The following is a 27752-nucleotide window of genomic DNA, read 5'->3' on the forward strand; positions in this document are numbered from 1 at the left end:
AATTTTTGTGTGTGGGGGTGGCTTGTCGGTGCTGTGGCGGGAGCAAGCGCGGGACTCGGCGCTCGCTGCCCTTCGGTGCCATGAGCTGCTCTGAGACGGCGGCAGGGCCCGGCCTTGGTCGCGGTCCCAGCCGCCTCCTGCCCCTGCTGGAGACCTTAGAGGACCCCGCCGCCTCGCCGGAGTCGCTGACCGACGCGCTGCTGACCCTCACCAAGTGAGTGCCCAGCCTTCATGGCCCGTGGGGGGCGGGAGTTCATTTGTAGGCAGCGCTTGGCTCCTTTTTTTGTATGAGGTCCAGTCTCTGGGGAGCGCCAAATTATGGGGAAGGAGAAAGTGTCTCTGTCCATGTGCAGAGTGTTTGAGAGGCTCGCTCTCGTCATTCTGTGCCTGAACCCGAGCGCTTTGCTCGGTCACTTTGGCTTGAGCGTTGTGGTGCTGCTACTTTGACACCGTTTGCAGATTAACACGCGCACTCCGCATCCTCAGGTTATCAGAAGTTCCGTGTCTTTGGGGGGACGATGTCACTGTAGAAATAGACCAACAAAAACACTCGTTTTCTTGCTCTTGTGTAGCCGTAATAATCATTGTGTGTGTGTTTATACACTATTTTCATTTGTTGGTGGACTTTTCCCCGACACAGCTATGTGTATTTTTACTCAGTGCTGTATGATTAACCACTTTAACTTTATGAAGGACATGGAAGAAAACAGATGAATAAATAAATGCAATTCAACAGGTGAGACTTGTCCTATTTTAAATATAAAGACAGTTTACCTGTTGAATTTCTGCTTGATCAGTATCTTTCAGAGGCATAAAAAGCGTTTCCAATCTAAATGCCGACTATAGACCTGCTCTTCAGAAATACCCCTAGGTCTGTGAAATGTAAATTTGTGAAAAGTAGCTCTATATATGACTGGTCTGATCACTAGATTTTGGGGCACCTGCATTATTGTTTGTATGTATTGTTTGTATATATGTTTTATAAGATGCATTACAAGATTTGTTGGGGAGGAGTGTTCCTTTTTTTTTTGCTACTGAATAATATGTATGTTTACTAGGAAGTAATTCTCATGGAGTTCCTGTTACTTTGGCAGGCTCTATCCTTTGACCTCTGAACTTTAAGTCAGCATTATGGGTTAACATTGCAAATGTCATAAACCTGATCCTGTCATCTAAGCACACTGTGTGTTTATTGCTAATGATTTTACTGTTTGTAGAATTTAGTGAGCTTTAGGAATAGTGTATTGATCTCATGAATGTTACTTTATTTAAGTGTGTTACTTTATCATCATGGTCAGCCTTTACTTGCCTTCATTGTTCTAGAGATGCATTTGCACCAGTACGTTTCCTGAGATGCTCTGTGTACTAGATCCTGAACAGACATAAATACATTTGCCTCCCCCCATCAGTGTGTACAAATGGCTCTGTTGGCTATAAAGACTTCTGTTTGCTGCTTGAAGTGAGTGGAGGCCTCCACTGCTGTCATTAAGCAAGTAGAAAACCAAGAGAGCACTCAGGCTCAAGGAAGTTGCAAACCACACACAAATTACAGTGTGATTACGATAGTAATTCTCGTACAGTCCCAGGCTTTCGACCCCACAACGCCCAATATACGGACCAATGAGATACGAAATTAACATCCAGTATATATCCGGTTCAAATTAACCTTCATTGGTACAATTTCAATGTGCACCGCTCATGCGTGATATATTTACATATACAATGTCCAGAAATGGTCAATAGCAGCAATGCCAAAATAGAGTAATAGTAGCTATTAAGTTCATTAGAACCAATGTCCATGGCATTAAGTTCACTGAAACCAGTGTCCACGGCGACGAGTTCAACCGGTCTCCTTCACTTTTACTCGTTTCAACCCACTTCCTTCTTCAGGCCGTTACTTATCCATATCTTCTTCAACCATTTCAACCTCCAATATTGAAAGAACCAATGGGACGGGTAGATCCTTCCCAGCAGACTGAACTGGGTTTTATTTTAAGTCTGCGCTCTTGATAACAGCCCTTACTTAAAAGGCATTTACTAACCAGTATGCATATAAGATCCATAGATGTTGTGTGATGAACTTTATATTTTCCATATATGAATGGATTTATACTTAAAATAAGTTCTGCTGTATTATTGCATGTCAGTGATTATGGTGAACATCAGGGGGTTTTTCTGGGAAAAGAAGTGGCAGAACTCTCAAGAGGGAAATGAGGAAGAAAACATGGGATTCTTTGGAATCATATTATTTTCAAGTACTATTGCCGAGTATTTTCAAGAGGTGCCAGAACTCTGTTCCCCTGCATTCCCCCTGAAAAAAAGCCCTGGTGGACGTTCTGTGTGGTAGGGTGAGCCTGTTATATTGAAGCCATCTCTGTACCTATTTACACTCCCATAAGGTTCCTGTCAGTGGTGGCTAGGGCATCTGTTGTTATGGGTAAAGAGTGGGTTTTAGCCACACTGAAAAGCTGTCCCTACTATTTTTTATATGTATTTAATTTTTATACTACTTCTCTTTGGTTAAGAGTTCAAAGCGGTTTACATCAATAAACAAATGATATCATTTAAAATCATTGCAAAACATAATATGTATCCAACAAAATAGCAGTAAAACTTACAATGTAATACATATACTTAAAAAACATTCTTATCCCAGTCCAGACTAGAAAACCCTACAATGGACATAAATAAGAAAAATAAATATATATAGGTACAAATAGTTATGCAGTTATGTAGGCAAAAAGGATACTTTTTTTTGGCCTATATAACTGAAGGGCAACTAATGGGTGAGGGGCATATTTTGTCTGGTCCCAGCTGTGTCCCATAATACAGACTGTTCACTGTTTGCTAGATGATTCACTGGAAGCTACAGAGAACTGAGTTAGCCCACCAGTTTGTCTGGTATGAGTACAATACAGTCCTAGATTTTTGAGAATGTAGCAAAGGGTATAGGAACTGTCTGCCATTTCTAGGGAGATGGACATACTGCCATATTGAATATCTTCATTATAAGTGAATAAGTGTTTGGGTTGGGCCAAATATTAACGAGTTCCCATCACACTGGGATGCTATACTGTGCAAATTTACTCCAGTTTAAGTATGTTCATTTCAGTGGACTTAAACTGGAGTAATTCTGTATTGGAGGATTGTGCTGGTGATGTTTCATAAAGTAATGCAGTTTCATGTGGGTGGCCATTTCGGTTTGCAGTAGAACAGCAAGATTCAAGGCCAGTAGCACCTTTAAAGACCAACAAGATTTTCAGGGTCAAGAGTCAAAGCTCCCTTTGTCAGATAAAGTAAAGAAGTATTTTTTTTCTTGCCTTGTATGTTTCATTCTTCAAAATACAATATTTTAATTTGAAAGGGTTGATACCAAAAGTGGTTTATCTTATGCTTTAAAAAGTGTAATTTCTGTTATGCCAAATTCTTGCCCGGTTGTGCTTGGTTATATGTGTGAGATTGGCTAACAAATACTGATTCATATATTTTCTACATTAGTCGCCTAACAGGTGAAGAAGGAAAAGACTTTGCAGCAGAAGTTGGAAAACACTTTCATCAGCTCTACAAGATATTTAAGGTGCGTATATAAATGTATATTTAGTCTCTGTGGCCCAGTTTGCTGTAGCCTGTGCAGTGCCACAGGCCATATCAAGGCTCCAGCTCCTGCTCTGCTATCATTGTCTACAGAATTTTCTTGACTTTGCTGGTAGCTATTGCCTCACTGGTCCTGTCTCCTACATGTTCTCATAATACTTGTAGTGCCATTTTACATTCACACAGTGCAATCATGTAACTCCAATGTACGCCAATTGATTTAAATGGATTTAGACTGAAATTCCTCTGCAGAAGATTGCACTGAGAATGGAACCTTTCTTAACAACTTCTCTGTGTCATATGGCTGCTTTTGAAACTCAGACTGGTGCGGGGAGGGAGAAGGAAAACAGTTTCTGATGTCGTGAAATAGAGCTGTTGCTGAGGAAAGAATTCTAAGGGCTGTTATCTATGTCCATTTACAAGCAAAAGCATTTGCATAAGAGCTAGGTTTTGTACAGTATATTAATAAATGCTTTAATGCATTTCTTGAGTTTGAGTCTTTCAATCACAGCAATAAGAATGCTGTTGAGTATAACATACCTGGATTCTGATGTTCTGTCAGAAGTGGTTTATAAAGAAACTAACTGTGAGGATAGTATATAATGAGATATTTAAAAACAAGATTTAACAGCTGTTCCTAATAGCTGATATTATGCTGTCAGCTTTAAATCCAGAACAACAAATAATTTAACTCAGTAATATAGCACATGATTTCAAACATATTTTCCCTTTTTTTTTGTAGACGCACATTCCTACTGAAAACTCAGAGTTGAGCAGTGCAGCTTTACAAGCATTAGGATTCTGTGTGTTTAATTCAAAGATTCCTTCTCAGTTATGTGGTAAAAATCTTTTTATCTGTTTCAAAAATTGTTTGCATGTATTTAATCCAGATCTGGTTCTAGATAATACAGCAAGACTACCGAATAGTCTTAGCTTCATTATGAATAGGATAATTGACTCATCCAAATTTATTCTGTTGATTATTGAAAATACATTTTATATAGGGTTGGATCTGGTGGAAGTGTTAAGGGAAGTTGTTAGTGCAGATTTCCCCCAGCATTCCTTAGGTACTCTGTTTAGACTCGAGACTTCTCTCTCGGGATTAGGAATACCTCACAAGCAAAATATGCTGCAGGGCACTGCAATAATGAGGGAATCTTGACCTCTTTCCTGCAGCACCCAATCCTGAGAACTTCTCCCATGGACAATTCTACTGGATCTAACCTGTGGTTCTGTACCATAGTGGTGTTCGTATCACAATGTGCATTTCTCTGTTCATTCTGGCTTGGTGATATGTCTGGTGATCATGAGATATCAGAGTAATCGGTAATGTTGCTGTGTCCCAGATGGAAGCCTCAAGCCTAGAGAGAGCCTATAATTTACCTGTCGGTTCACTGCTTCTTAAAGCCCTCTCTTGGGTCAACAAGCATGGAGTGAAGTAAAAATGACTTTGGAGGGCTATTCTGCAAGCATTACACTTTGTGTTGATAACCATGAGGTGATGGACCAGGAAGGGGAGGGTTTATGTGGCTCCTTGTTCATTCTAAGCAATTTTTTTCCTTGTGTTAGTGAATAGTGATATTACTTCAGAGGAACAGACTCTGAAAAGTAGTTCTTTCCCTTACAGAAACAGAAATACAGGAGTTGCTTTCAATAGTGAACAGTGTTGCTGTAAAAGCGTCTGACAAGAACATTCGAACTAGAGCTCTTTGGGTAATCTCTAAGCAGTCCTTTCCTCCAGATATAGTTGGGAAAATGGTGAGCATCTTCTGTTCATTTCCTATAAACAGAACTTTTCAAAATTTCCAGTTTACTTACGCCATGCTTGTTTTTCAGGTACCCGGTATTATTACAATGCTAGAAACAATACTTAATAAAGGAGACTTAAATTCCATGGTGGTTGAATATGAAGCGCTGAATGTTATCATAAGGTATGTATGGAGGAAAAAAATCTGCCAGAAGGATGTTTTTTAAAAAAAATAATTTGGTGCTTTTTCATCTGTCATGCTCTCCACTAAAATCAAATTGTATAACAATGATAGTATACTTTGAAGTGCATGTTGTAATACTGCTGTGCTATGCCACTGTTGAGATACTGCACCTTTAGAACAGCAGAATTTGAATCCGGTGGCACCTTAGAGACCAAAGTTATTTGGACTGGGGCTTCATTATTGCTGTGTATAAACTGAGAATGACCCCTAGCACATGCCAGCACTTTTGTAGGCATACATTGTATTGTTATTGTTAGTTGTGAGCAAGGTATGTTACCTGATTTTCTCTGTTAGAATCCCATGAATCTTCTGAGGAACCTGAGGGCTACCTGAAATACCTCTACACCAGTAGTTAACATTCTCTGTGTTATATGCACTCAAATTATATATTTTTTATTTTAAAAATACAAATGATGAAAATTACATAATGCACACAATCAGTTTTTAAATGTGCATACCTCAAGAATAACATGGAAATGTCATCCATTTGGGAAACAATATTTGTTGCATACAGTTTCAAAAAATAAAAATGCCAGCTTGGCATTACTGCACTGTCAACAGCCTGTAAACTCTTTCAACTAACCCCATCTGTGGATAACTAACTTTCATAATGCATCCATTCTCTCTACATCTTTGTTTCTATGTAAAGCAGAGATCTAATGGATATACCTCCTTTATTATGAAAAACCAATCTTGTTTGTTTGGAAGATTATCTTACATAACTTGGCAAAAACCAGTCTACCCACAGTTGGTATGTTTGAAGCAATGGGGTTGGATTCAACAACCTTTTCTGCTGGTCAGAATGAGAGAAAGTGGTCCCCTGTGACCAACAAAAATGTTTTGCTGAGAATCATGGATCATGCATGGACAAGAGCTCTGTGGGACTGAATTGTGTGAAGTGGAGCAAAGAAGCTGGTTGAACATAATTCATAATCTGATCATGCACAAATGCTCCTGACTGTCATTTCCAGCAGCTAACCTGATCATGTTATTAATGTTGATGCTTGTATTTTTGGACTTAGGCTCATAGAACAGGCTCCGTCCTGCATGGAGGAACAGGCTGTAAAATGGGCCAAGCTCATAATTCCGTTGGTTGTCCACTCAGCACATAAAGTGCAATTAAGAGGTGCAACTGCGTTGGAGATGGGAATTCCACTTTTGCTTCAGAAACAGCAGGAAGTAGCAGCAGTCACTGAAGAACTCATGACTTCTGTAAGGGGGAGCGTTTTTTTTTTTTAGAAACTGTCTTGTTTAGAACTTTCTAGAAGAATTTAGGGGGACACAAAATTCCTTTGTGTGCTAAACCATTCACTCTCTGACACTCTAATATTAGCCTGAAATGTAAGTTTGTAAAATGTTAATGGTAAAAACCATCAACTCATAAGGATCCATCAATATTTGATTATCTTCTGAATGATATGATTTTCAAAATGAAATACTGCTAAAAAGTTAAAACACAAAATTAATGTTTTATTCTTGAGCAGCTGGGGAATGGGGTGGGATTGGCTTGAATCAACCTGGCAAAAGGAACATTTATAGCTGCTGCTTAAGTTATTTTAAGGTCTACTTTAAGATTTAGTTTTCAGAAATCACCCAAGCTGTTTGACTGTAGGAGGTCTTTATTGAGTTTATTTTTATTCGTATTTTCTTTGCAGAAAGTAATTCCAGAGCTCCAGAAACTATTTTCATCAAAAAATGATACATATGTTTTAAAACTGTGGCCTCTGTTTGTTAAGCTGCTTGGGAAAGTAAGTTGGACAGTGATTCATTTTATTTCAACAGATGCAGAATTTAATTGCACGGATGTCTTAATAACGTAATGATATTTACTTTTTCAGTCACTGCATCGTAGTGGAAGTTTTATCAATTCATTACTGCAGTTAGAAGAACTTGGATTTCGAAGTGGATCGCCAGTGGTAAAGAAAATAGCTTTCATTGCATGGAAGAGTCTGATTGATAACTTTGCTCTAAATCCAGGTAGGTTAACATAATAAGCAATTTTTGGTTTATTTCACATCATGCTAAAAGTGAGGGAAACTGATGCTGTAGCTTTATGCAGTCCACTTAATGCATGAATTTAGAAGCAATTTGCATTAGTCTTAGCAGAACTAAGCAGTCCTTACTTCTGATGCAGAGAATCGCAAATCTGGTAGCATTTTATGTGTGCAGGTCAAACAAGCAGACTCCTTTTAAAGTGCACTATTTAGGGTGGGTTTGTGAGTTCTGCCGGAAGTGACAAATAATCTTTCTCTGTATAGGAGAGTGATTTTTTGGATACTATTGCTTGGCACGTCCTCTTGTGTAAAATAAAACACATCTAGTAACGTTCCACCCAAAAGCAGACCCCTTTAGCTGGAAAGCAGAGATTTAAACAAGTTGACAGTTCTTGAAAGTTTAATTGTTTGCCCCATTTACCTACACTTGGGTATTGAAATCAACGTGGGATGGGTAGCTCAAATATTTTTTTTCTTTTGTGTATTTCACATGTACGACAGCAGTATTAATTGCTTACACTACAGTTCCAGAAATGTTAGTTTTGGGATCCTCCAAGTGACTGATTGTAGTTAATTGCAAAGTGAGCTGATAAATATGTTTTTAATTAATGAAGAACAAGAGTTTGAGGGAAACCATGGTGTAAAGTCCATATTATCAGGGATGGATGTTTTGAGGCACTTTGGGGAGAAAACAGTTTTTTAGCTTTCTGTCTTATCTCTAAATATCTGAAGGTAAATTATTGAAGTTTTGCAAAGTTGTCATAATTGTTGACCACATGCCTCCTTTGTGCCTGAGCTCTACAAGCCCACACAGATCAGGAGGGCAGAGTTGATTTTTGGCTTTGCTTTAGAGATCAGAGGGGGAAAAAATTCCACTGTCTTTGTTTCCCAAGAAATTTTATGCAGTGCAAAGAGGCTGAAACTGTTAATGCAACCATTAAGCTCCATCCATGTGAGGACTGAAGCTCTGGCTCTGACCAAGCTGGAGGTCTGGTGGTATCTGCTTATGAGGCTTGGGCCTCAACTCCCAGCTCACTTTGAACAGGTAATACATTCTTACACATTCTTGTACATATTGCATATTGTTGCCAGTGTGGTGTAGAGGCTAGAGTGACTGACAAGATTGTGGGCAACCCAGGTTCTTTTCCCTGCTCTGCCTTGGAAACTTGCAAGGTGACCTTGGGCCAGTCATGTACTCTTAGCCTAACCTACCTCATAGAGTTATTGTTAGGAAAAATGGGAGGGGAGGAGAATGATGTAAGCTGCTTTGGGGGTCTCCATGGGGGAGAAAGGTGGGATATAAATGAAGTAAATTGAAACGAAATATCAATCCAGATACTTGGTGGTAATGACAATGGGTAATGAAGCAAAAATGACAGTGGGATAAACTCAATTTAAATTGCTTCATATGGACTGACTCATGGATAAAAGTTCTTAAGTGCCTGGATGCTTCACTGTTGCCTTGTTCTGTCAGAAAGCTGCAGCATCTTAAGCATGTTTATCATGATTAGGGCATTGCGTAACGGGCTTGCTTTTGCATGCATCACCCCTTTACTCACTCTGTTCATTAGGTTCATGCACATGAAGATCAATGCAATTGAGACCAAAAGTGTATTTGTGCTGCTTGTACATTATATGTGCAGTGATGTATTCTGCATTGTCTTTAAAGGTTTGTGTACCATTAATTCAGAGCACTTTAGGCTTGGATGCCTCTCTGTTACAAGGAAATTCTTCACGGCTAGCTGCTAACCAGAGTTTAGCAACCCCAGGATCTGCTCAGAAATCAGGTATGGGATTTCTTTCTTTTCAGCAACTTCTAGGGTGGGGTACAAGATACCAGCATTATGATTAACTCATTTTTCTATAACTCTATGCTGCCCTGAACCAACTTCAAGTGGTGGAATCCAAGTGTGATAAAAATATTATTTAATGTCTTGTTCGAGTGAATATGTATATTCAGATACCATTTCCTTTAAGCATAGTGTCAGCAATAAACAGAGAAATGTAGGCAATAAAAGACCAGACATAAGTAGAGCCTGCTGGATCAAACCAGTGATCTATCGTTCTGTTTCATAGCAACCAACCAGTTGCCCTAGAGGCAACCTCCTGGAATTCATATTCAGAGATTTACTGCCTCAGTATACGAAGGCTGTCTTCAGTCATCATGGCTAGTAACCGTTAATGGACCTCTCTTCCCTGAATCTGCCTAACTCTTCTTTAAATCTGTCTATGCTCTTGGCCATTACTGCTTCCACTGTCAGTGAATAACACGGTTTAAATAACTATTTCCTTTTGTATATCCTGGGCCTATTTTCCAACAACTTCATTGGTTGCCTTTGTGTTCTAGTATAAGAAAGGAAGAAACAAATGGTGTAGTGGTCAGTGTGTCGAATTAGGCTCTGGGAGAACTAGGTTTGAATCCTCACTCTGCCATGGAAGCTTGGGCACTCTCAGCCTAACCTACCTCACAGGGTTGTTGTGGGGAAAGAGGAGAAAAAGGTGGGATATAAATACAGTAAATAAGAAAAAGGTCCACCCCGTGCATAATTTTAGAAACTTCTATTATGTTTACCCTTAGCAGGTCCCTGTCATAAGCAAAACAGCTCAGAGATGTTCCCTTCTAAGATGATGTAATTGTGGCAAATGTTAACTGTGGTGCTGTATGTAGGACTGCCCTTTAAGACTGTTTGGAAACTGCAGTTGATACAAAATGTGGCTGTAGGAGTCCTGACGGGGTGTGCTAAACCAAACACAAAACCATTCTGGTGTAGGATCCCATAGAACAGAACTGTACATGTGGTGATGCAGTTTTCCCCAGTCTTCATATCCCCCCCCCATTCCCTCCTCCCCCACACACTGTGATAGCCCCTCTCCCCTCATGGTGTTGTGGGTGGGGGCATTTCTTGGTGGGGTTGCAGCAGAAGAGTGGAGGTGAGAAAGCTGCTCTCCTATGGTAGAAGCCTTTAACTGACAGTGCTGGTTCTGTCCTGTAAAGCCTTAAGTGGCTTGGGTCCAGAATACTTCAAAAACTGTCATTACCTATATCATCCTTTCCTGTCCCTGAGAATAGTGGGTAGGACTTCCCTGTGGGAACTAGCGTTAGTTAACATCTGACTGGCTTGAACCAACAAAATGGCTTTTTCAGCTGCTGTCCCAACATTGTACCTCCAAGAAGGTGACATTCACATCATCTTTATAGACCCTCAAGAAGGCCTTTGAATTCAGTTAGTTGAATTGGGTTGTGCTTGATGTGTTATGGTCCCTCTAGGTTTTATAATGGGTTGATCTGATATCTTCATAGCTGTCATATATTTGTGTTTTGTGGGATATTTTAATTTTGGTTCATTTTGTTTTAAATTTGATCTGTTAGCTGCCTTGAGGACCCTTCTGGGCGGAAGGTCATGTAAAAGTATCCTAAATATATAGAGTCCTAAAATTTAAGATTTTGCAGTGGCAATCCTATGCACAGTTGGATGCAAGTTAACCACATTGAAATCGGGGCATCTCATTCCAGTTGTTTAGGACAGGAGTGGGAGGTTTCTTAATGCAAGCATCTCAAATGCTTTTAAAAGTGTAAGGCTAACATAAATAAAATGCATCGCTACTAGCATATATAAAATTGGCTGCTCTGCTTCCTTAGATATCCTTTCCATATCTTTTATATATATCTTTTATAGAAACTGGTTAAAAATGATGTCAAAACAGTGTTCAACTTTCTCTCTTAGGATCTTTCCCTTTTGGAGCTCCTGTCACTCCAAGAATGGCCCTGAATTCCAGTGTAGGAGGTGGTGGAGTAATTCCTGCCATTCAGCTCTTAGGAATTGAGATGTTGCTTCACTTCTTCATGGGACCCGAAGTTTTGACTTTTGCCAAGGAAAACAAAATCGTACTTAGTTTAGGTAATGCTGTGCTTTTTTTTCCTCTTCGAAGATTTCTGTCAGAGTATATGTTTGCATTGCCTTTTTGAAAAACTACTGGTGAACTATCTTGTCAGATTTATAGAACTTATGGTATCTTTTCCCATCTAGAACCTCTTCAGTGTTCAGTGATCACTAGTCCTTCTTTCTTCTGTAAACATGCCAATACATTTATAAATGCAATCCAGGATGGCTTCACTGCAGTTGGAAAAGATGTTTCTGGTAAGATGTTTCTTGCTAAAAATTGTTTTATATTGTGTGGTTTGTAAATAAACTACAGGTTCTAATTAAAACATGTTTTCTCTAGGGTCCTTTTCGCACTGGGACTTTACAGCATTTCAGTATCTGTTCTGCTTCCTGTGTTTGCAGGAGTTTCACACTTGTAAGGTGGTCATGGGACGCAGTACCACTTTTTGTCCGAGTATCCCCGATTTTTTTTTTCCCCTGCAGACATACCTCGATTTTATTTTGAAGCTGCTGCTGAGTCGCATCTGGCTCGATTAATATCAGTGCAAAATCTATTCTCCCCTTCTGCTTCTCTTCTCTCCCCCTCTCCTTTTCCCCGGGAGCTGATTGGTCTATGTGTAATTAATCACTCCCAGCCTTCTCAGCTCTCTGAGCTCCTTTTCTGCCATTTTTATCAGTAAAGCAAGGTAAGGATCATTAGGCTGCTTCTCTGTTGTCTTTCTTCCTCCCAGGTATGCACGCACTCTCTTATTTTTTTTTTTTCAAAGCCAGGAACCATTCCTAATGTTACTGCTTTTTCCCTCCCGGTTTTAAAAGCCAGGAAAGGGTTAAATGGCTGCTTTCTCCTCCCTCCCGGTGTCTTCTGCTAAGGCAACAACCCCCCCCCCCCATTGCAGCCCTTTGCAAACAAAGCAGCAGGGAAAGGGAGGGGGTGAAGCAGCAGCATTTTAACCCTTTCCTGGCTTTAAAAAATAAATGAGAGTGGAACAAGCAACAAAAGTACATGTTTTCCCCCAGAACCCCACCATGAGTTTCCTCTCCAGTGGGCACAGGACAGCCCAATCACTAAATACAGGGTGGGTGGGTTTCAACATTGCAGCGTTAATATGCATGCTCAAAGTTTAAAAAAAAAATGACATGAATTGTCCCAAAAGTCCAAAACTGTGCTGAGGCTTCAAAGCCTGTCTAAAATGAAAAACAAGACGCCAAATCGAAACTGCCTCAGACAGTGTGGAACATGGAGGTGCCATGCCAAAGCCATTGCAACTGCAGCGAAATGCTCATAAATGGCGGTTTAAACTGTAAGTGCGAAAAGGGCCTAGTTCTGCTGGAATTGGATCCAACTTTATAACAAACAAAGAGAGGTTATTTGCTGTCTTCTTTTTTTCTTTTACTGTCCCTTGTATCTCCTAAAAAAGTGATCCTTTTGGGTCAGAGGACCCTAGGAAATGGCACAGGGTGCAACACAGAGGGTACAGTTGGAAAGGGGAATTGGTAAAAATCACACATGCTCCTCTTGCACGAACCACTCTTCAGAAGTCTCTTCCATGAGCTGCACTTCATGTGCACTTCTTTGGATCCAGTGAATTTGAATGGATATATCTAGTCTTTGTTTCTCTTTTGTTTTAACTCACTTGTCTTTTCACTCCTTATCTTACAGATATAGTTCTGAATGCTATATGGAAGGGAATGATTGGTTTTGTGAGTGCTGCAATTGAATCAGGTAATCAAAGAGACTTCTATTGTCAGTTGAAATGAAACTTTGTAAGTAAAGAAAGCTTATCACATCCCTATAAATAACTGAACTGTGCAGTAATTGCATGGAATGCAAGATAGAGGTGAACTTAAAACTTCGTAATCTTGGGATTGCAAGAGATCTCTGGTTTTAAATTATGGCATGTAGGATAAACATGGTACAAATGCTGGCAAAATAATTACCTCCTCTCTATACCTCCCCACATCCTTGAATTGTTTTCTGTCTTGTTCCTTACATTGTATGCTTTTACAGAGTGCCAGAGGATGGGCTAAGGTGTAATTCAGGAGCTTTCTTTAATTTTGGGACCTAAACCATCTTTGTAGAATATGTTCTTCTGTTATACTTAGAACTGTATATAAACAAGTTTTGTGCAAATTAAACACAAAGACAGTAAATGCCAGGCTGCCTGTAAACAGGCTGCACTTCTTTAATACTGTTCATGCAAATGCCTCTGTCACTGGACTTCATTTAAAGCTTGTATGATTCTTATGAAAAAAATCTGCCATACAAAAAATAGTTTCTCTCATTTAAAGAGAGTAACACTGATAGTTTATTTACAAGATTTATATGCCATCTCTCTGCCCAGTCAATTAAAACGAGACATAATAAAAACAAATCTTAAAAACAACTACAATCCAAATATTAAAAACAGATAAAATAGTAGGTAAAACATAAGAACAGGGAGGAGCATTCCCTAAGGGAACATCAGATGAAACAAATCTTCACCCACTGGCAGAAGATGAAGACAGACAGGGACAGACAAATAACCCTGGGGAGAGAGTTCTAGGGTTTTGGTGTCATCTCTTGGGATGCCTCCTGTCTGTTGTCAGGGCCTCGGAAAATGACCTTATTAATTGGGTAGGTTTGTATGGGATTAGATGGTCCTTTGGGTATGCTGGTCCCAAGCCATATAAGCCTTTAAAGGTCATCACCAACACCTTGGATTGCACCTGGAAACAAACTGAGAGACAGTGTAGATAGGCAAAGTCTGGAGTAACATGGACTCATTCCAGTCAGCACCCTGGATGCAGCATTTTGTACAAATTGAAGCTTTCACACACTTTGCAGGGACAGCCCTACATAGAGGACATTGCAGTAATCTAGTCTAGATGTTACCAGGGCATGCACCGCAGTGGTCAGATCTTTTCTTGCCAGGAAGGGTTGCAGCTAGTTGAAGCTGGTAAAAGGCACTCGTGGCCACAGCTGCCACTCAATTCAGTTTGCTAGCTGGCATCGTCCCCAAAACTGCCTTCAGGCGCTGATTCAGGATTCCTAGACCCAGCCTCTCTGAGAGCCACCAAAAGTGTGAGAGAAAGCAGGGAGTCATCTGCATATTTGTGAGAGCCCACCCAAATGTCTGGATGAAAAGTGTGCTGGACAACATGGAGCCTTGCAGTACCAGAGGTGCTGAGCAGCAGTTTCCCAGCATCACCTTTGAAATCCTGGAACCACAGCAAAATGGCAGCTCCCAGCCCTGACTCTGAAAGGCAGCCCAGAAGAATATCATGGTTGATGGCAATGGAAAGCCTCAGAGAGGTCTAGGAGAATCCGTATAGTCACACTGTTCCTCTTGTGGCGCATGCTATCCACCAAGGCAACCGAGACTGTGTCAGTCCCATAACCAGGCCTGAAATCAGATTGGAAAGGATCCAATTAATATACTTCATATAGCAATCTTTAGAGTTGTCCAGCCTCCAGCCTTTCAGTTGTTTCAAGATCAAAGGCTAAGGGAGAGGCTTCATGATACTACACAATACAGCATTATTTGTTTTAATAATACTCTTTGCATCATTTGTTTTTAGGTAGCAAGAAAGAGCGGCAAAGTTCAGAAGTGCTCACTGTGTTGCTACAAGCCTTGAAAAACATTGTCACATCAAATGAGCTGCCTGTGTTAAAGTCACTAGTAAGTGTTTAGTCAGCCATAGGTTATCTGCTCTTAAATTATTGTATGAGGATGCCTGTCTACATAAATTTGAATCCTGAAAAGACCTAACTTAATATATTTTTGTTAGCATTTCTTTATCTTAATGCTGTACTAGTGTTGAGAAATAGGATGTTTCTGGACTCTGTAGACTGCTCAATAAATAGGCTGTGCACCTTAAATATGTCAAGCTGGTATGGGTAGTTATACCTCTTTTTCTCACTGGTGACGGCTGTTGCTAACAAATTTGGCTTTCTTGTGGTACTTTGCAAACTGTAAACTAACACTAACATTTTCTCATATGAATCTGTATACGTGCTAGATAATTCCCCCTTTCCATTTACTGTATATTAAAATGGGTATTTTTTTCCTGCTAGTCCCTGATAGAAATCACAATTAAAGAATTGCCTCCAAAAGTATTGGGATCACCGGCTTATCAGGTTGCTAACATGGATCTCTTGAATGTAAGTAGGCTTTTTTAGTCTCTTTTTCTTTGCGTGAGCTGAAACTTGTAATCATAGCAGCTCTGTAATGATGGAGGATACCTCATCCTGCTTAAGTCAAAGACTTCAGTTATTCTAAAAAACTGTCTTATAAAAAAGTGTTTCCCATATGTTCCCCAAATTTCCCTAAATGCTCTTTATACTCAGGAGCAGTCTGAAGCTGGCTTATTTCTAGGAATTGATGCTTTAGTGGAATGAGCCACTGGCCCTTGCAGCTAAGATATGCAGGAAAATATAGCGGTGGCTGTCTAGGAGAGGATAAGTTAGGCAGAGCAATAGACCCATATATGTTGTAAAATGTGCATCAAACATGCAGGCTGATGTGGTTATCTTTGTTTTGACAGGGAACTCCAGCACTGTTCTTAATTCAGCTTTCTTTTCGTAAAGATCTGTTGGAATTCTGTGTTCAAGATGAAAGGTAACTATTCTAGATCAGAGTTTCCATTCTTAATTACTAACACATGCTCTTTTAATGAGGGTGAAATGAGGGTTTTTGCGTGTAAACGTTCCTTTGTCTTTTGAAAATATGGTCCTTCATTTAGCAGAGCCTTCCCTGTTGGCGATATTTTACTGGTTTAAAAGCATGATATTTTCTCTCGCGGTTGTGATAGCTTTGACCTATTTTTACTGTGACATTTGGCTGATGTGATTGCTAAACCTATTTGGCTTTGACTTTCTAAGTGCCTTGTTTATTTTTTTGATTAGGTTTTTCTTGAACTATGAGTCTCTTGTGAGTTTTGTTTTGTCCGGCCCTACTTCTCCTCTGGCTTTTAGTGAGTCTGTATTGGTTGTTGTTAATCAAAGTACAGAGTACCTGGAAAACAAAGAACATCTTTGGAGAATATGGAATATTATAGCTAACCCCCTAACTGAATGGATCAATCAGGTATAGTGTTGAATTTCTGAACTTCTTTGTTCTAGTTTAATGTTTACATAGGGCAGTACAATCCTTGACCAAATGTACATGTGACAAATCATACTGAATGCAATCCGCGTGCTGGTTACTTTTCACATTCACTTGCTTAATGAAAAAGGACACTGGGTTGGATCCTGCACAGATTTGCCACTTGTGCTAGAACTCTTGTACAAATGGAAACACAAGAAAAATATCATGGAAAGTCAAACTGATTTTATACCCTCTTAGATTTCCACTTGTGCAAGATCTTGTGCAACAAATCTCTTAACACTAATATATAGGGAGGAAAGTGCACAAGATCTTGCACAAGGGGAGGAAAGTCTATTTGTTTCTACTTGCACATTACTGAATCCACACCATTGTCATGTGTGATTTCATGCTGCATTTTGATTATTAAAATGATTGTTACTTAGTATAGCTTCCAAAAATCCATTCATGCACAGTCTTCGGAAACCTAATGTTAATCATTACTTCTGAAAATTTGAACTGCACTTTTATAAAACTTCATTAAAACATCTACACTGGGATCCAGTGAATTATGTAGCTAGCGCCAAGCTCCTGGGTTGGCTTCAGGATGGGCATCTACCATAACAGCTTCCCTGTGGTGCAGGAGGAAAAGCAGTGTTTGAGATTGCCATATACAGAACTTACTGAAAATGCCTTCTTAGTTTATTCAAATCAAAAACATTTATGAAGGAAAGATCACTGGCTAGTTACAAGATGACAACTTGCGCTATTCTTATTTTGCAGTTCTGTCTAACTAGAGGTTGAAAAACAGATTTATTCACTTCAGAACAGTGAATTTAGTGCATGAGTACTTTTTATTGGCTGTAGTTTATTAAACTTTGGATTGACTGAACTTCATGTCTGTTGGCAAGCAAGCTAAAACATTTGCTGTAATTGTCCTTTAAAAATGAGAAATTAAGCAGTAATACAATTTCAATTACACAAGTCTGAAATTTCACTATTTTGTTCCCAAATTCTCAGCTTTTTCAATTTTGACTACTCTTTCTTTAGACAAATGAAGTAAATCAAGGTGATGCTTTAGAACATAACTTCAGCGCAATTTACAGTGTGTTATTGCTTCCTGTAAATCATATTTTCCCAGCTTGTGAATTTCCACAGGTAGGAAACCAATTAAGTAAATGCATTGAAAAAGATATGTATGGTGTTAATCCTCACTCACAAAAGACTTTTATGCATGTGATCTTCTTTTGTTGCAGCCCACAATGAAAATGTTACTGCGCTCATGGTCGGAGCTCTATAAAGCGTTTGCCCGTTGTGCCTCTCTCGTGGCTACTGCAGAAGATAATCTGTGCTGTGAAGAACTCTGTGCCAAAATAATATCTGAATTAGACAAAACACAAATTGTAAGCGTAAACAAGCACGAACTGGCGTGGTTGGAAAAGTCTCCTCCCTTGCCTCATTCTTACCTTACTAACTTGACAGGTTTTTTTCTCTTTCTTGGCTCCTTCTAGAATCGGTCCATGCTGGAGGGTCTTTCACACATAGTATCGATTATGGTTGATTGCATCAATTTTGCACCTTATGGTACTAAATCTCAGCCACCAAATAAATGTAAGAATAATTCCAAATGGTTCTAGTTAAAACGTATTATGGACAGTGGGGAGAAAGGATAGCTGTGCCTATATTTAGTGACAAACCGCCCTGACAGTTTTACTAGCAACTGTTACCTGGACTTTCAAAAGACTTCTGCTAAATAATTAGTAGTGCCTGAAGCAGACTTTTCCTGGTTAAGTGTGATTTGGCCATGGTTATCCATACTCTGACTGGACTATTGTCATGCACTCTTTCAGATGCAGTTCAGCCCTGCAACATGTATCCCCCACCTTCAGAGGTGAGATGGGTGATCACAAGAGAGAGACAGAGCACCTTTTCTGCAATGGCCCCCTCAGTACTCTAAAACTCTCTCCCTGGATGGCACTTAGCTTCTTTGGTTTTAGGCATCTGACAAATACTTTTTTTTCTTCTTCTCAGGCTTTCAGTGGATTGTGCTAGGCTGCATGAGTTATTGCATTTGTAGGGTTTTTTTCTCTCCATTTTTTTTTAACTTGTTTTATTTCATTTTTGCTTTATTAGACTCTGGTTGTATAAATTAATTTTTATGCTGCTAGCTACTGATTATTTACTGTTTTAATTATGATAACTTTATTCTTCTTACACCTCAGCTGAGAGGCTTTTTATGGTTTTTTTTAAAAAATGTGCACTTAGTGCTTAACTATAAATCTGAAATCTTCAGCAATTATTGCTCAGTAAAGAAGTGTTAAAACAGTACTCTTAACAAATTTGTTCTTTAGCCCCACAGACACCTACAGATTGGTCAAAAAAGAAGAAAGATCCTCTTGGCAAGCTGTCTTCCTTAATCAGACTTGTGGCAATGCTGATAAACTCGGTTCATACGCTCTGGCCCAAGGAATCCAGTTCTGAAAAACTGGTCCCTTCTGCTGCTTCTGTTGTCAGTGTTCTTCAGAATATCATTGGCCACGTTTCTTTGCCTTCTGTAATCAGATCTGTAATTAGAATTATTACAAAACCACTAGCAGTATTCTATGAAAAAGCCAAGTAAGTGCATTAATAAGGCTGTCTTGTCTTCAAGATAACTAGTGTACTGTTTATATGATTCTAGCTAGCCTATGGTGTACAAGTATTTAAACAATAGCCACAGTCCTATGATTTTTTAAAATGTTATTTATAGTCTGTCTTTCACACTGAGGCCCAAGGAAATCTCAATAAACAATGTAATAGCATCTATAAATGCAAATGATACTCCTTTTGGAATATTATCAATTGCTACAATGACTAAAGTTCAGCCATGTTAGTCTGTAGTAGTTACAGAACTGAATTCAAGTCCGGATCAATTCAATTTTCCAGGATATAAGCTTTTGTGAGTCAACACTCGGGTAATCTGACAAAGTAGCTTTGACTCATGAAAGCCTACACCCTGGAAAATTGTGTAGGTCATTGTTCCACTGTGACTATATTGATGTATTATAAAATAAATGGACCAGGAAATAATTCTTATCTTGTGAGAGAATAGTTATTTGTAACTCTGTTGGAATGGTAAAAATTTTTGGATAATGTGAAACTGTTATGTGAAAGCATTACTGTAATGTTTTGTTGTAGCTCATTGCTCTATGTAATTGTAATTTGTTATAAGCATATTATAATTTGTTATAATATGCTTCATAAGGAGATTGACAACTGCTTACAGTGCTGAATCACTTGATGCAAAAGTACAAGAGTTGAAGTCTGATCTTAATTGCTTCGTAAACATTCATTTTCATAACATTGCCATGTTTATCTTTTGGATGTGTCTGTATAGACTGCATGGCATGTTTGAATAGCCAATCTGGTGCATGGAACCTAGAAGCTAGTATCTTTTTATATACATAGGTACTGTATTTACGGGAAATGACGGAGGATGTGTGGGAGTAGTAGCCCCCCCTCCCCAATCTCGTGTGCAGCTGTACGTACCATTAAATTTTATGCAAATTGAAAACAACATCCCTTCTTTTTAAAGCCTAGAAAAGGTTTTTAAAAAACCTTGTTTTCAAGTATCATTTGGAAAATGATGGTTGGTAATTAACCAAGTTACTGTCCTACCCTTTTAATTGGACTGTGCTATTTTTGCAAGTTCTTTTCCCCACTATATCTATTTCATCTTACCTAAAACCCAATTTTTTACTCCGTCTAGAAAAGCAGAATGAATTCCTTTTATCCATATGCTGTTGTCTTTCTTCACTAGGTTGACTGATGGATCTAAAGTGAACAGTAGTCTCAGCAACAAGGTAATTGATTTTCAAAATGCAAAACTTGCCTTATGGCATCTCCAGTGCTAGAAACAGTGTATTTAATGCCACAAAAGCATTACTTTTTGCTTACTAATTCTGAAACAAGGGCTACACTAGCTCATCTCATATAAGCAGCTCTGTAATGCTAACACAAATACCAGGGACCTTGAATTTGTATAGCTATTATGTGAAAAACCTGTGTAGAACTGAGTAATTGCCTCGTACTCCAAAGTAGCTGGAAGGACACTGGAGGGAGTTTGGGACCTGTTGTTTTGCTTTGCTTTGTACTAGACAGTCTGATCCAAGCTGCAACTTTTGTTGACCTTTCTGAGGGGCTCAACAAACCCCTTCTGGTGCAAGTTATATTGACCTTTTCATTTATTCAAAAGACAATTACTGAGTGGGCCACACTTACCAGCTGTTTGTGTTGTCCACAGGTAAAACATTTTGGTTACTGTTACTCTGCTCTCTTTCCAGTTTGAAAAGTTATGGATGGAAATCATGAGCTGCCTGCAGTCCCACTATACTGGATCTTTTGACAGTGAGCTATTGCAAGAGCTTTTTCCACTGCTGTGTTTAATGTTCACAAATAAGAATAAGCAGACCCGTAGTCAAGCTGCTCAGTTCTGGAATGCAACATTTGGCAAAGCAACAATGCTGATGTATCCAGAAGAATTAAAGTAAGAGGACTTTGGATAATAGGTCTTCTTGTTAATGGAGTTCTATTAAACTGATACTTCATCCATGAGAATAGTCTTGTTTGCTTACTTTTATCCTACTTTTCTCCCTGACCAGAAAGGCTTTTCACAGCATATCGCGCACCCCCAAATCCCCAGAACAACATCCTTGTGATGTTGGATTAGGCTGGGAGATTGTGATAGGCCCAAAGTCACCTGGCGGGCTTCCATGGTTGAGTGGGGTATTCAAGCCCTGTCAGCCCAGGTCCTAGCCTTACGTTCTAACCTCTTGTGTTCTGCAGAATTTCGGATTTGGTTTAATGTACACGGAGAACAAGGAGTAAAGTTTAACTTCTGGGTGGCGCAGTGTGAAATACTAGGTTGCTGATCTTACAGGATACAAACCCCCACGGTTCTTGTACTTAGGAGTTTCCTTATCAAAACAAGCTTAAATACTTTTGATTCTCTGAATATCAGTTTGTGTTTTGCATTTTCAGTGCTGCAGTTTCATGCTTGTTTCCTTATAGATCTGTTCTGTGCCAAGCCAAGCAGAAAATTCTACTCTTATTGCCTGGCTTTGAAAGTACTGAGATAATGGGCGAATGCAATGGGACATATTCTGACTCTGTAAGTATCCATCGGTTGTTGACCTGTGGCAATGTCAAGCTGGAACTTGTAAGATTTGATAATATGTCTGTCCTGCTGAATAAACAGGTTGAGTGGCCAATTGTACAATTTTTGACTTCAGATACCAAATTTTGGGGTTGATCTCTGAAGAAGTCTTGTTGAAAGCCTGTATTGATGATACTAAGAGTTCGAGTGTTCTAGTGGTACTTAAATGTTCCTTTCTCCCCTTATTATAGCAGACAGAGAATTCTCAATGGGATACAAAGATAAGTGGAATAGAAGTAAAGTCTAGTGGGAAAAGGGATTCCTTGCTAGCACAAGCCAGTGAACTAAAGGAAAAAAATACAAATTGCCATGAACTGCCTGCAAAGGTAAGGCATACAGGCTATATTCAAGTAGAGTGTTATTATATTAGCACACACGCTTCTCAAGGAGTTTTTCTGTTCTAGTCATTGTGGCTTTTCTCTGTAATTAAAGAGGTTTAGTTCTGTACAAGGAGGACTCTTTAAAATTGTGATTGAGTTCACAGTTGACTTTTGCGGGTCTAAATCCTTTCTTCCTCATTCCCTCTTTCACCGTGAGCAAAAAGAAAGTGCTCTAGATCATGCACAAAAAGATGGACAGAATTTCTTTCCATCAGCACTTCCTGCTGATGTACCCCTGGGAACAAGCCCCCCCCCCCACCTGGCACAGCAGGTGTGATGACTCCCTAAATAACCTAAATGGTACAATCCAGCAAATTATACATCTCATTGAGTTTCTGTTAGTGGTTTTTAATGTTAAGTAAATAAAAATGGCTCTAAAGAAACACAGGGCCAAGTATTGCTGCAACTGAATGTTTAAAATTAGTTTCTCAGAAATCTGGAACTTAAGATTTGATTGCATAACCTTGTTGTACAGTAAAGGGTTTTTTCTAGTGTGTTGTCCAAGATACATGGCCAGAGTTCATGGCAATTCCTCTAGCCTTTTTTTGTACTTCCTTATTCAACAGACAAAACTGGAATTTTCACTGCCAAAAACAAATAGAAAAGATCTGATTTTGGAAGATGAAAATACTGTTGACTTTGTGTTTATTCCACCGGAAACAAAAGAGAGAGTATTGACTGAGCACCAAAAAGAAGTTCTTCGAACAAAAAGGTAACCTTACATGAGTGGCTTTGATGATTCTCGTACATCTTTAGACTTTTAGTAGGTCCACTTTGTTTTGCTAATCGGTTTGTAAGAGTCAGCCCATTTCTTTGCCAGTTTTTCATTACTATGTAGACATACATTCCTAATGTTTTTTCATAGATTAGTCTGTAACCAAGAAGAGAGCCCAGCTTGCTGGCCGTTCTCAATTAAGTGATCTCTTCTTAGCCCCAGGACTAGCCTGTAATCTTCTAGAACAAAGATCTTGTGATGGAATATGGTTCCTTAACAGTGCAGTCCTGTGCAGTAGCAGTCTTAAGACTGGAATAACTGCTTAGGATTGTACACTAAGTCGTTATTGTTCCTCCTCCATCAGTAGTAAAGAGTACCTTGATGTGGGTTATTACTCCCACTTGCTCTCCCAGTTCAGATCTTGCCTGATCCATGGCAATAGGACATCTCTGAGCTCTGCTCTGGCTTCTCACTACCAGCAACCTTTCTCTCCTCTCCCCATTGTCTTGCTTGAACAATGGTGTCCCAAAGTATGTTGGCTGTTTAAACTCTTACTGGATAGTTGGTCAGTTATTCTTAATTATTTTGCAGGGTTGATATTCCTGCCATGTACAACAATCTGGATGCATCCCAAGATACTGCCTTATTTTCCCAGTATACACAAAGCCAGGAAGCTTCTTTGTAAGTATAAAATGCCAGCAGAGCTTTGACAAGTAAACTTTTAATAACTTTTGCTGAAATGTGGCCTTCTTTTTAGGAAAAAAAACACCTTGGAAAACATGAAGGAAGAAGATGAGGAAGAAGGCAAAAAAATATCCCAGGTATCTTCCTGTATTCATTTTACCTTGGGGGTTAGTGATAAAGTTCAAGAGTGATTATCTAATTTGAAGAACTTTTGTTAAAGTGAAGCACGTACACTGCTTATCTGCTGTTTCTTATAAGGAATGCCTATTGATACCTGAAATAATAATGAAGTACATTGAATGTTCTGGCCCTTTGCAACTCAGTAAAGGCAGGATCCTACTTGCATCCTGAGGGACTATTGTAGGGTGCACCTGTTGCCATTGCAGATGCATTGTCTTTAGGGTAGGTATTTGAGGGAATGTTTTAAAATTTGAGCAAGCCCCCACCCCACCCCCCAAGCCTCTGGAGCTAGCTAATGAAATGATTCTGTAGACATTTACAGCAGTATTTCATGTTGGAACACTTGTCCAGCATGTTACTGGGACAATCTTTGAGGAAATGTTATAAACAAAAATTAGGAGTATTCGAACGTGGGAAAAGCTTTAGTGATGGCAAAGTATCTTTTTCCTTACTAAAATGAATGTTGCTTTTGTGGCATTCTGTTATGAGAGCCCACCAGGCTGATCTGAAATCAGCTGCTGCAGCAGAGGGTCAGTGTTGGTGTAGTGATTAAAGTATTGGCCTAGGGCATGGGAGACCTGGTTTGAATCCCCACTCTGCCACGAAAGCGTGCTGGGTGAGCTTGAGCCAGTCACACATGCTAAGCCTCACCTGCTTTACAGGGTTGTTAGGATCAAGTGGTGGAAGGATGAATGAATGATACATGCTGCTTTGACCTCCTTGGAAGAAGGACAGGATAAGAATGCACCAAATATATATTTTTAAATGCATATTTATGAAGATTTGGGGGCTAATGTCTGGAGGGGTGGATACCTGAAAATGCATCCTTGAACTTCTTGCAGAAAAGTAGAATATTAAGTGTGATTATATACGCAATGCAGTCACTGCAGTCGCTAACACAAATCATTTTGAATGCAGGATGAAAAAGTGGCGGACGATCAGCTTAGCGTTCCCCCTGAAGTTGCTGAAAACTGCAAGCCAGATGTAGATTCTGTTTCCTCCAGAAATACAACTATGAAACAGCTTAGTGCCCCTGTGAAGCAAAGTCCAGATCTAAACTGTGAGGGTTCAGAATTGTGCAACCCTAAAAGAGTTCCAGGGGAACCATTGTCCATATTGGATCAGTCTCTCAATGAAAGTAGCAGCAGCTCTGCTTCTAGTGAGGTCATTTCAGGAACACCACAGCCTGTGAGCAGAAGACAGTCCTTCATAACTTTAGAAAAATTCGATCGTTCAGAGAACAGACCTTTCAGCCCTTCAAAATTCAATAATGTTTTCAGACCGTCTGGAAACAGTACTCCTTTGTTAGATAAGCAGGAAAGCGTGAGTGGCACAGATCCACTTTCTTCCAAAGAGAAGACCAGCAAGAGTGCGTCCAAACCCCAAATGGATGAAACTGTCTCTAGGACTAAGAGACCATGTGTGGAAAGCATAGAGGCATTAGAGACCTGCCCTAAAGCCAAAAAAACGAAGGAAGAATCTGAGGCTGCTTCAAAACTGCAAGCTGGGAATATGCCTGGAATAAAGAAGTCGAGTCTCAGGCAGAGCAAAACGGAGCTTGCAGAGGACAAAAAATCAAAGCTAACGGAATCTGAGCAAGAGAAAAACATTCAAGTATCTCCTTCCAAAGATGAGGTAGAAGAATGTGACTTACTTGAGAAAACGCAAAAGCCACAAGATACGTTGAATGCTCAGTCTCAAGCTTCAGACTTGGAAATAACTGGAGCTACAGCCGTGGAAAACAAACACATTTTGAACAGTTTTGCAGAGATGAAAGCAGGACTGAACTTGGATTCAAAAGAGAATACCCCTCCAGAAATTACTGTACTGGGAGATGCAACATCTGTAGGTCAAACTCCACAAATACTGCCTAATCAAAAAATATTAAGGCGTTCTTTAAGACGTAGGCCAGAAACTACTGACGGATCTGCAGACAGTCAAGACAAAGAGAACAGCCATCAGAAGAAGGACAGACATAAAGATGATGAAAAGCTGCTGCCAAAGAAATCTTCACAAAGTAAAGAGGATTCCACGCAGAAGCAGAAATCTGCTCCTGAAAAGAACATAGATACCGAAGGACGTGTAAATAAAAAAGAAGGCAGTGCACATGGAAGCAGTGCTACCGAAGCTACTGGCCCGAAGGACTCTCATGCTTCAAGAAACCTTCAAGAGGAGTCTAACACAAGTACGAGAAAATCTGAAGGCAGTAACCCATCTGAAACAGATGGCTTGCAGGATCCCTCTGCAGATAACCCCCTTGAGAAACAAAAAGGGCTTCCACGGTATCAGACGAGAAGAACCTCCCAAGGGCTGCTTTCCAGTATAGAAAACTCTGAGTCTGATTGCTCTGAGACGAGAGACGAAGGAACCAAGAAAAAACGCTCAGGAAGATGGAAAAATAAAAGCAACTCCATTGAAAGCCAAGGAAAGGAAGAGTTGGAAAGCCAAAGCCAGGAGCTTTATTCACAAGAAACTGCAAATGAAATTCAGACCTCTGTAGTGGGGAATAAAGGTGTACTAAATCATGAGGAGTGCATGGAAGTGGATTTGCCCTCTGATAATAATGAAGAGAAAGAGAGAAATGCCCCTTGGCTTAAAGATGGTTCAGGAGTTAAAGAATCTGTGGATGCTTCGGTTTGTAGAGACCCGTCTGATGCAGAGCAAACTGATGTGCCTATTTCTGGGCCAGCTTCAAAGCCAAAGCAGATAACCAGAGTTCTCCATCAACAAGAACTTTTTCGATATGGCAGCATAGGTTCCCTCACTGAACTTTCAGGAGAAAATGCCTCTACTGCTGTTCCTAATGGCTTTCCTCCCTCCAAAAAACTTTCAGAAACACCCGAGTGCCTGCACAAAAGAAGCAAGCGGATGAGAAAATCAAAGGGCTGTGATTGCTGTGATGAGAAGACATCTCCTTTGCTGGAAAAGTCACTTATAGAAGTGAAAAAAGCAGCAGATAGTCCAGAGCCAAGGCCAAAAGAACATAAAAGGACACCTAATAAAGCCACAGTGGTTGCTTCATACCCTTCTGCTGCTGAAGAGCCTCATTCTGCAGAAAGGCTCTGTGTGGAGCCTTGCGCCACAAGTACGCCTCAGAGTTTCACTGGGGACCCTGTTGACATGGAAGATTCAAGCGCAAGCATAGCGCATACAGGAGAATTGCCAAGGGATGATATTTCGATAGATGAATTCAAGGAATCAGCAGGCATGAAAAGTGAGAGTTCCGGTTCTGCTGCAGAAACGGTAGATTGTGTTGGTGGGGCAGGGGTAGCTTCAGAGTCAAATTTGGTAGAAGGCACTTCAAAGGAATCCATTGCCCCATACCCAGCTTTAGAAAGTGAACTAGATCCACTTGTTACAGAAAAGGGGGCTATTCACCACAGTGGCCAACGACAAGATAGAACTGAAACTGAGGTGGACGTGAACCCGCCTATGAAAACAAAGTGTAGTGAACCAATAGCTGACGTTGTTCAGAATGGTGTGGAGAAGACTTTGGAATGTTCTGTTGGTTCTCCTGTAGAAGCTCAAGATACTGATGTGGATGAGAAAGTGTGTGCAGAAGCTGATGGAGTGGCTGCGCTGACAGGACCTGAAACTTCAGCCCAGGCACACAATGAAACCAAGGAAAACACTAACGTGGATTCCCCTTTTAAGTTGAAGGTATCTGATGCTCTGACTTTGGACAGGATCAGTGAAAGCCCTAACGGAGTGCAGGCACGCTGTATATGGTCTCCATCAGCTTCCCCTTCTACCAGTATTTTAAAGACAAGTATAAAAAGACAGCAGGAGGAGGATTCTCCATCACCTGCAAACAAGGTATTTTATCAGTGTTTTTATAACTAAATGTGAATAACTTTGTACGTCTTTACGCTTGCAACACAGAGGCCTCCCCGATCTGGCCTGTTCACTTCCTGTTTGATTCTTCAACATTAAAAAATCTTTTTGTTGGGGTGGGAGGAAGAATCTTGGAGCCACTCCCAGGATCCTTGTTAGTTTGTAAACAATCCACTTATATGAATGAGGTACTGAGTACCTAGAATCTCAGATCACTTCCACAGTAACTTCCGTAATCT

At 39.9% G+C, this 27752-nt stretch overlaps 1 protein-coding gene across 1 annotated transcript in view; it reads left to right on the forward strand.

Moving 5' to 3' along the window:
• Positions 1–27752, forward strand: part of RIF1 (replication timing regulatory factor 1) — a 33639-nt gene continuing 5887 nt past the window's right edge. Inside the window, exons 1-29 of the mRNA XM_054971443.1 lie at positions 1–214; positions 3499–3577; positions 4337–4433; positions 5222–5352; positions 5431–5525; positions 6608–6797; positions 7241–7333; positions 7424–7562; positions 8473–8624; positions 9249–9366; positions 11305–11478; positions 11608–11718; positions 13124–13186; positions 15022–15122; positions 15518–15604; positions 15988–16061; positions 16349–16529; positions 17577–17684; positions 17783–17929; positions 18038–18137; positions 18878–19142; positions 20326–20368; positions 20849–21051; positions 21576–21675; positions 21912–22046; positions 22667–22812; positions 23407–23496; positions 23573–23636; positions 24598–27495. Coding sequence (XP_054827418.1) covers positions 81–214; positions 3499–3577; positions 4337–4433; positions 5222–5352; positions 5431–5525; positions 6608–6797; positions 7241–7333; positions 7424–7562; positions 8473–8624; positions 9249–9366; positions 11305–11478; positions 11608–11718; positions 13124–13186; positions 15022–15122; positions 15518–15604; positions 15988–16061; positions 16349–16529; positions 17577–17684; positions 17783–17929; positions 18038–18137; positions 18878–19142; positions 20326–20368; positions 20849–21051; positions 21576–21675; positions 21912–22046; positions 22667–22812; positions 23407–23496; positions 23573–23636; positions 24598–27495 — 6318 coding nt within the window. The 5' untranslated portion in view covers positions 1–80. The remainder of the gene's footprint in view (positions 215–3498; positions 3578–4336; positions 4434–5221; positions 5353–5430; positions 5526–6607; positions 6798–7240; positions 7334–7423; positions 7563–8472; positions 8625–9248; positions 9367–11304; positions 11479–11607; positions 11719–13123; positions 13187–15021; positions 15123–15517; positions 15605–15987; positions 16062–16348; positions 16530–17576; positions 17685–17782; positions 17930–18037; positions 18138–18877; positions 19143–20325; positions 20369–20848; positions 21052–21575; positions 21676–21911; positions 22047–22666; positions 22813–23406; positions 23497–23572; positions 23637–24597; positions 27496–27752) is intronic.

The sequence above is a fragment of the Eublepharis macularius genome, chromosome 2 (assembly GCF_028583425.1).
Source record: "Eublepharis macularius isolate TG4126 chromosome 2, MPM_Emac_v1.0, whole genome shotgun sequence".
In the NCBI taxonomy this organism is placed as follows: domain Eukaryota; kingdom Metazoa; phylum Chordata; class Lepidosauria; order Squamata; family Eublepharidae; genus Eublepharis; species Eublepharis macularius.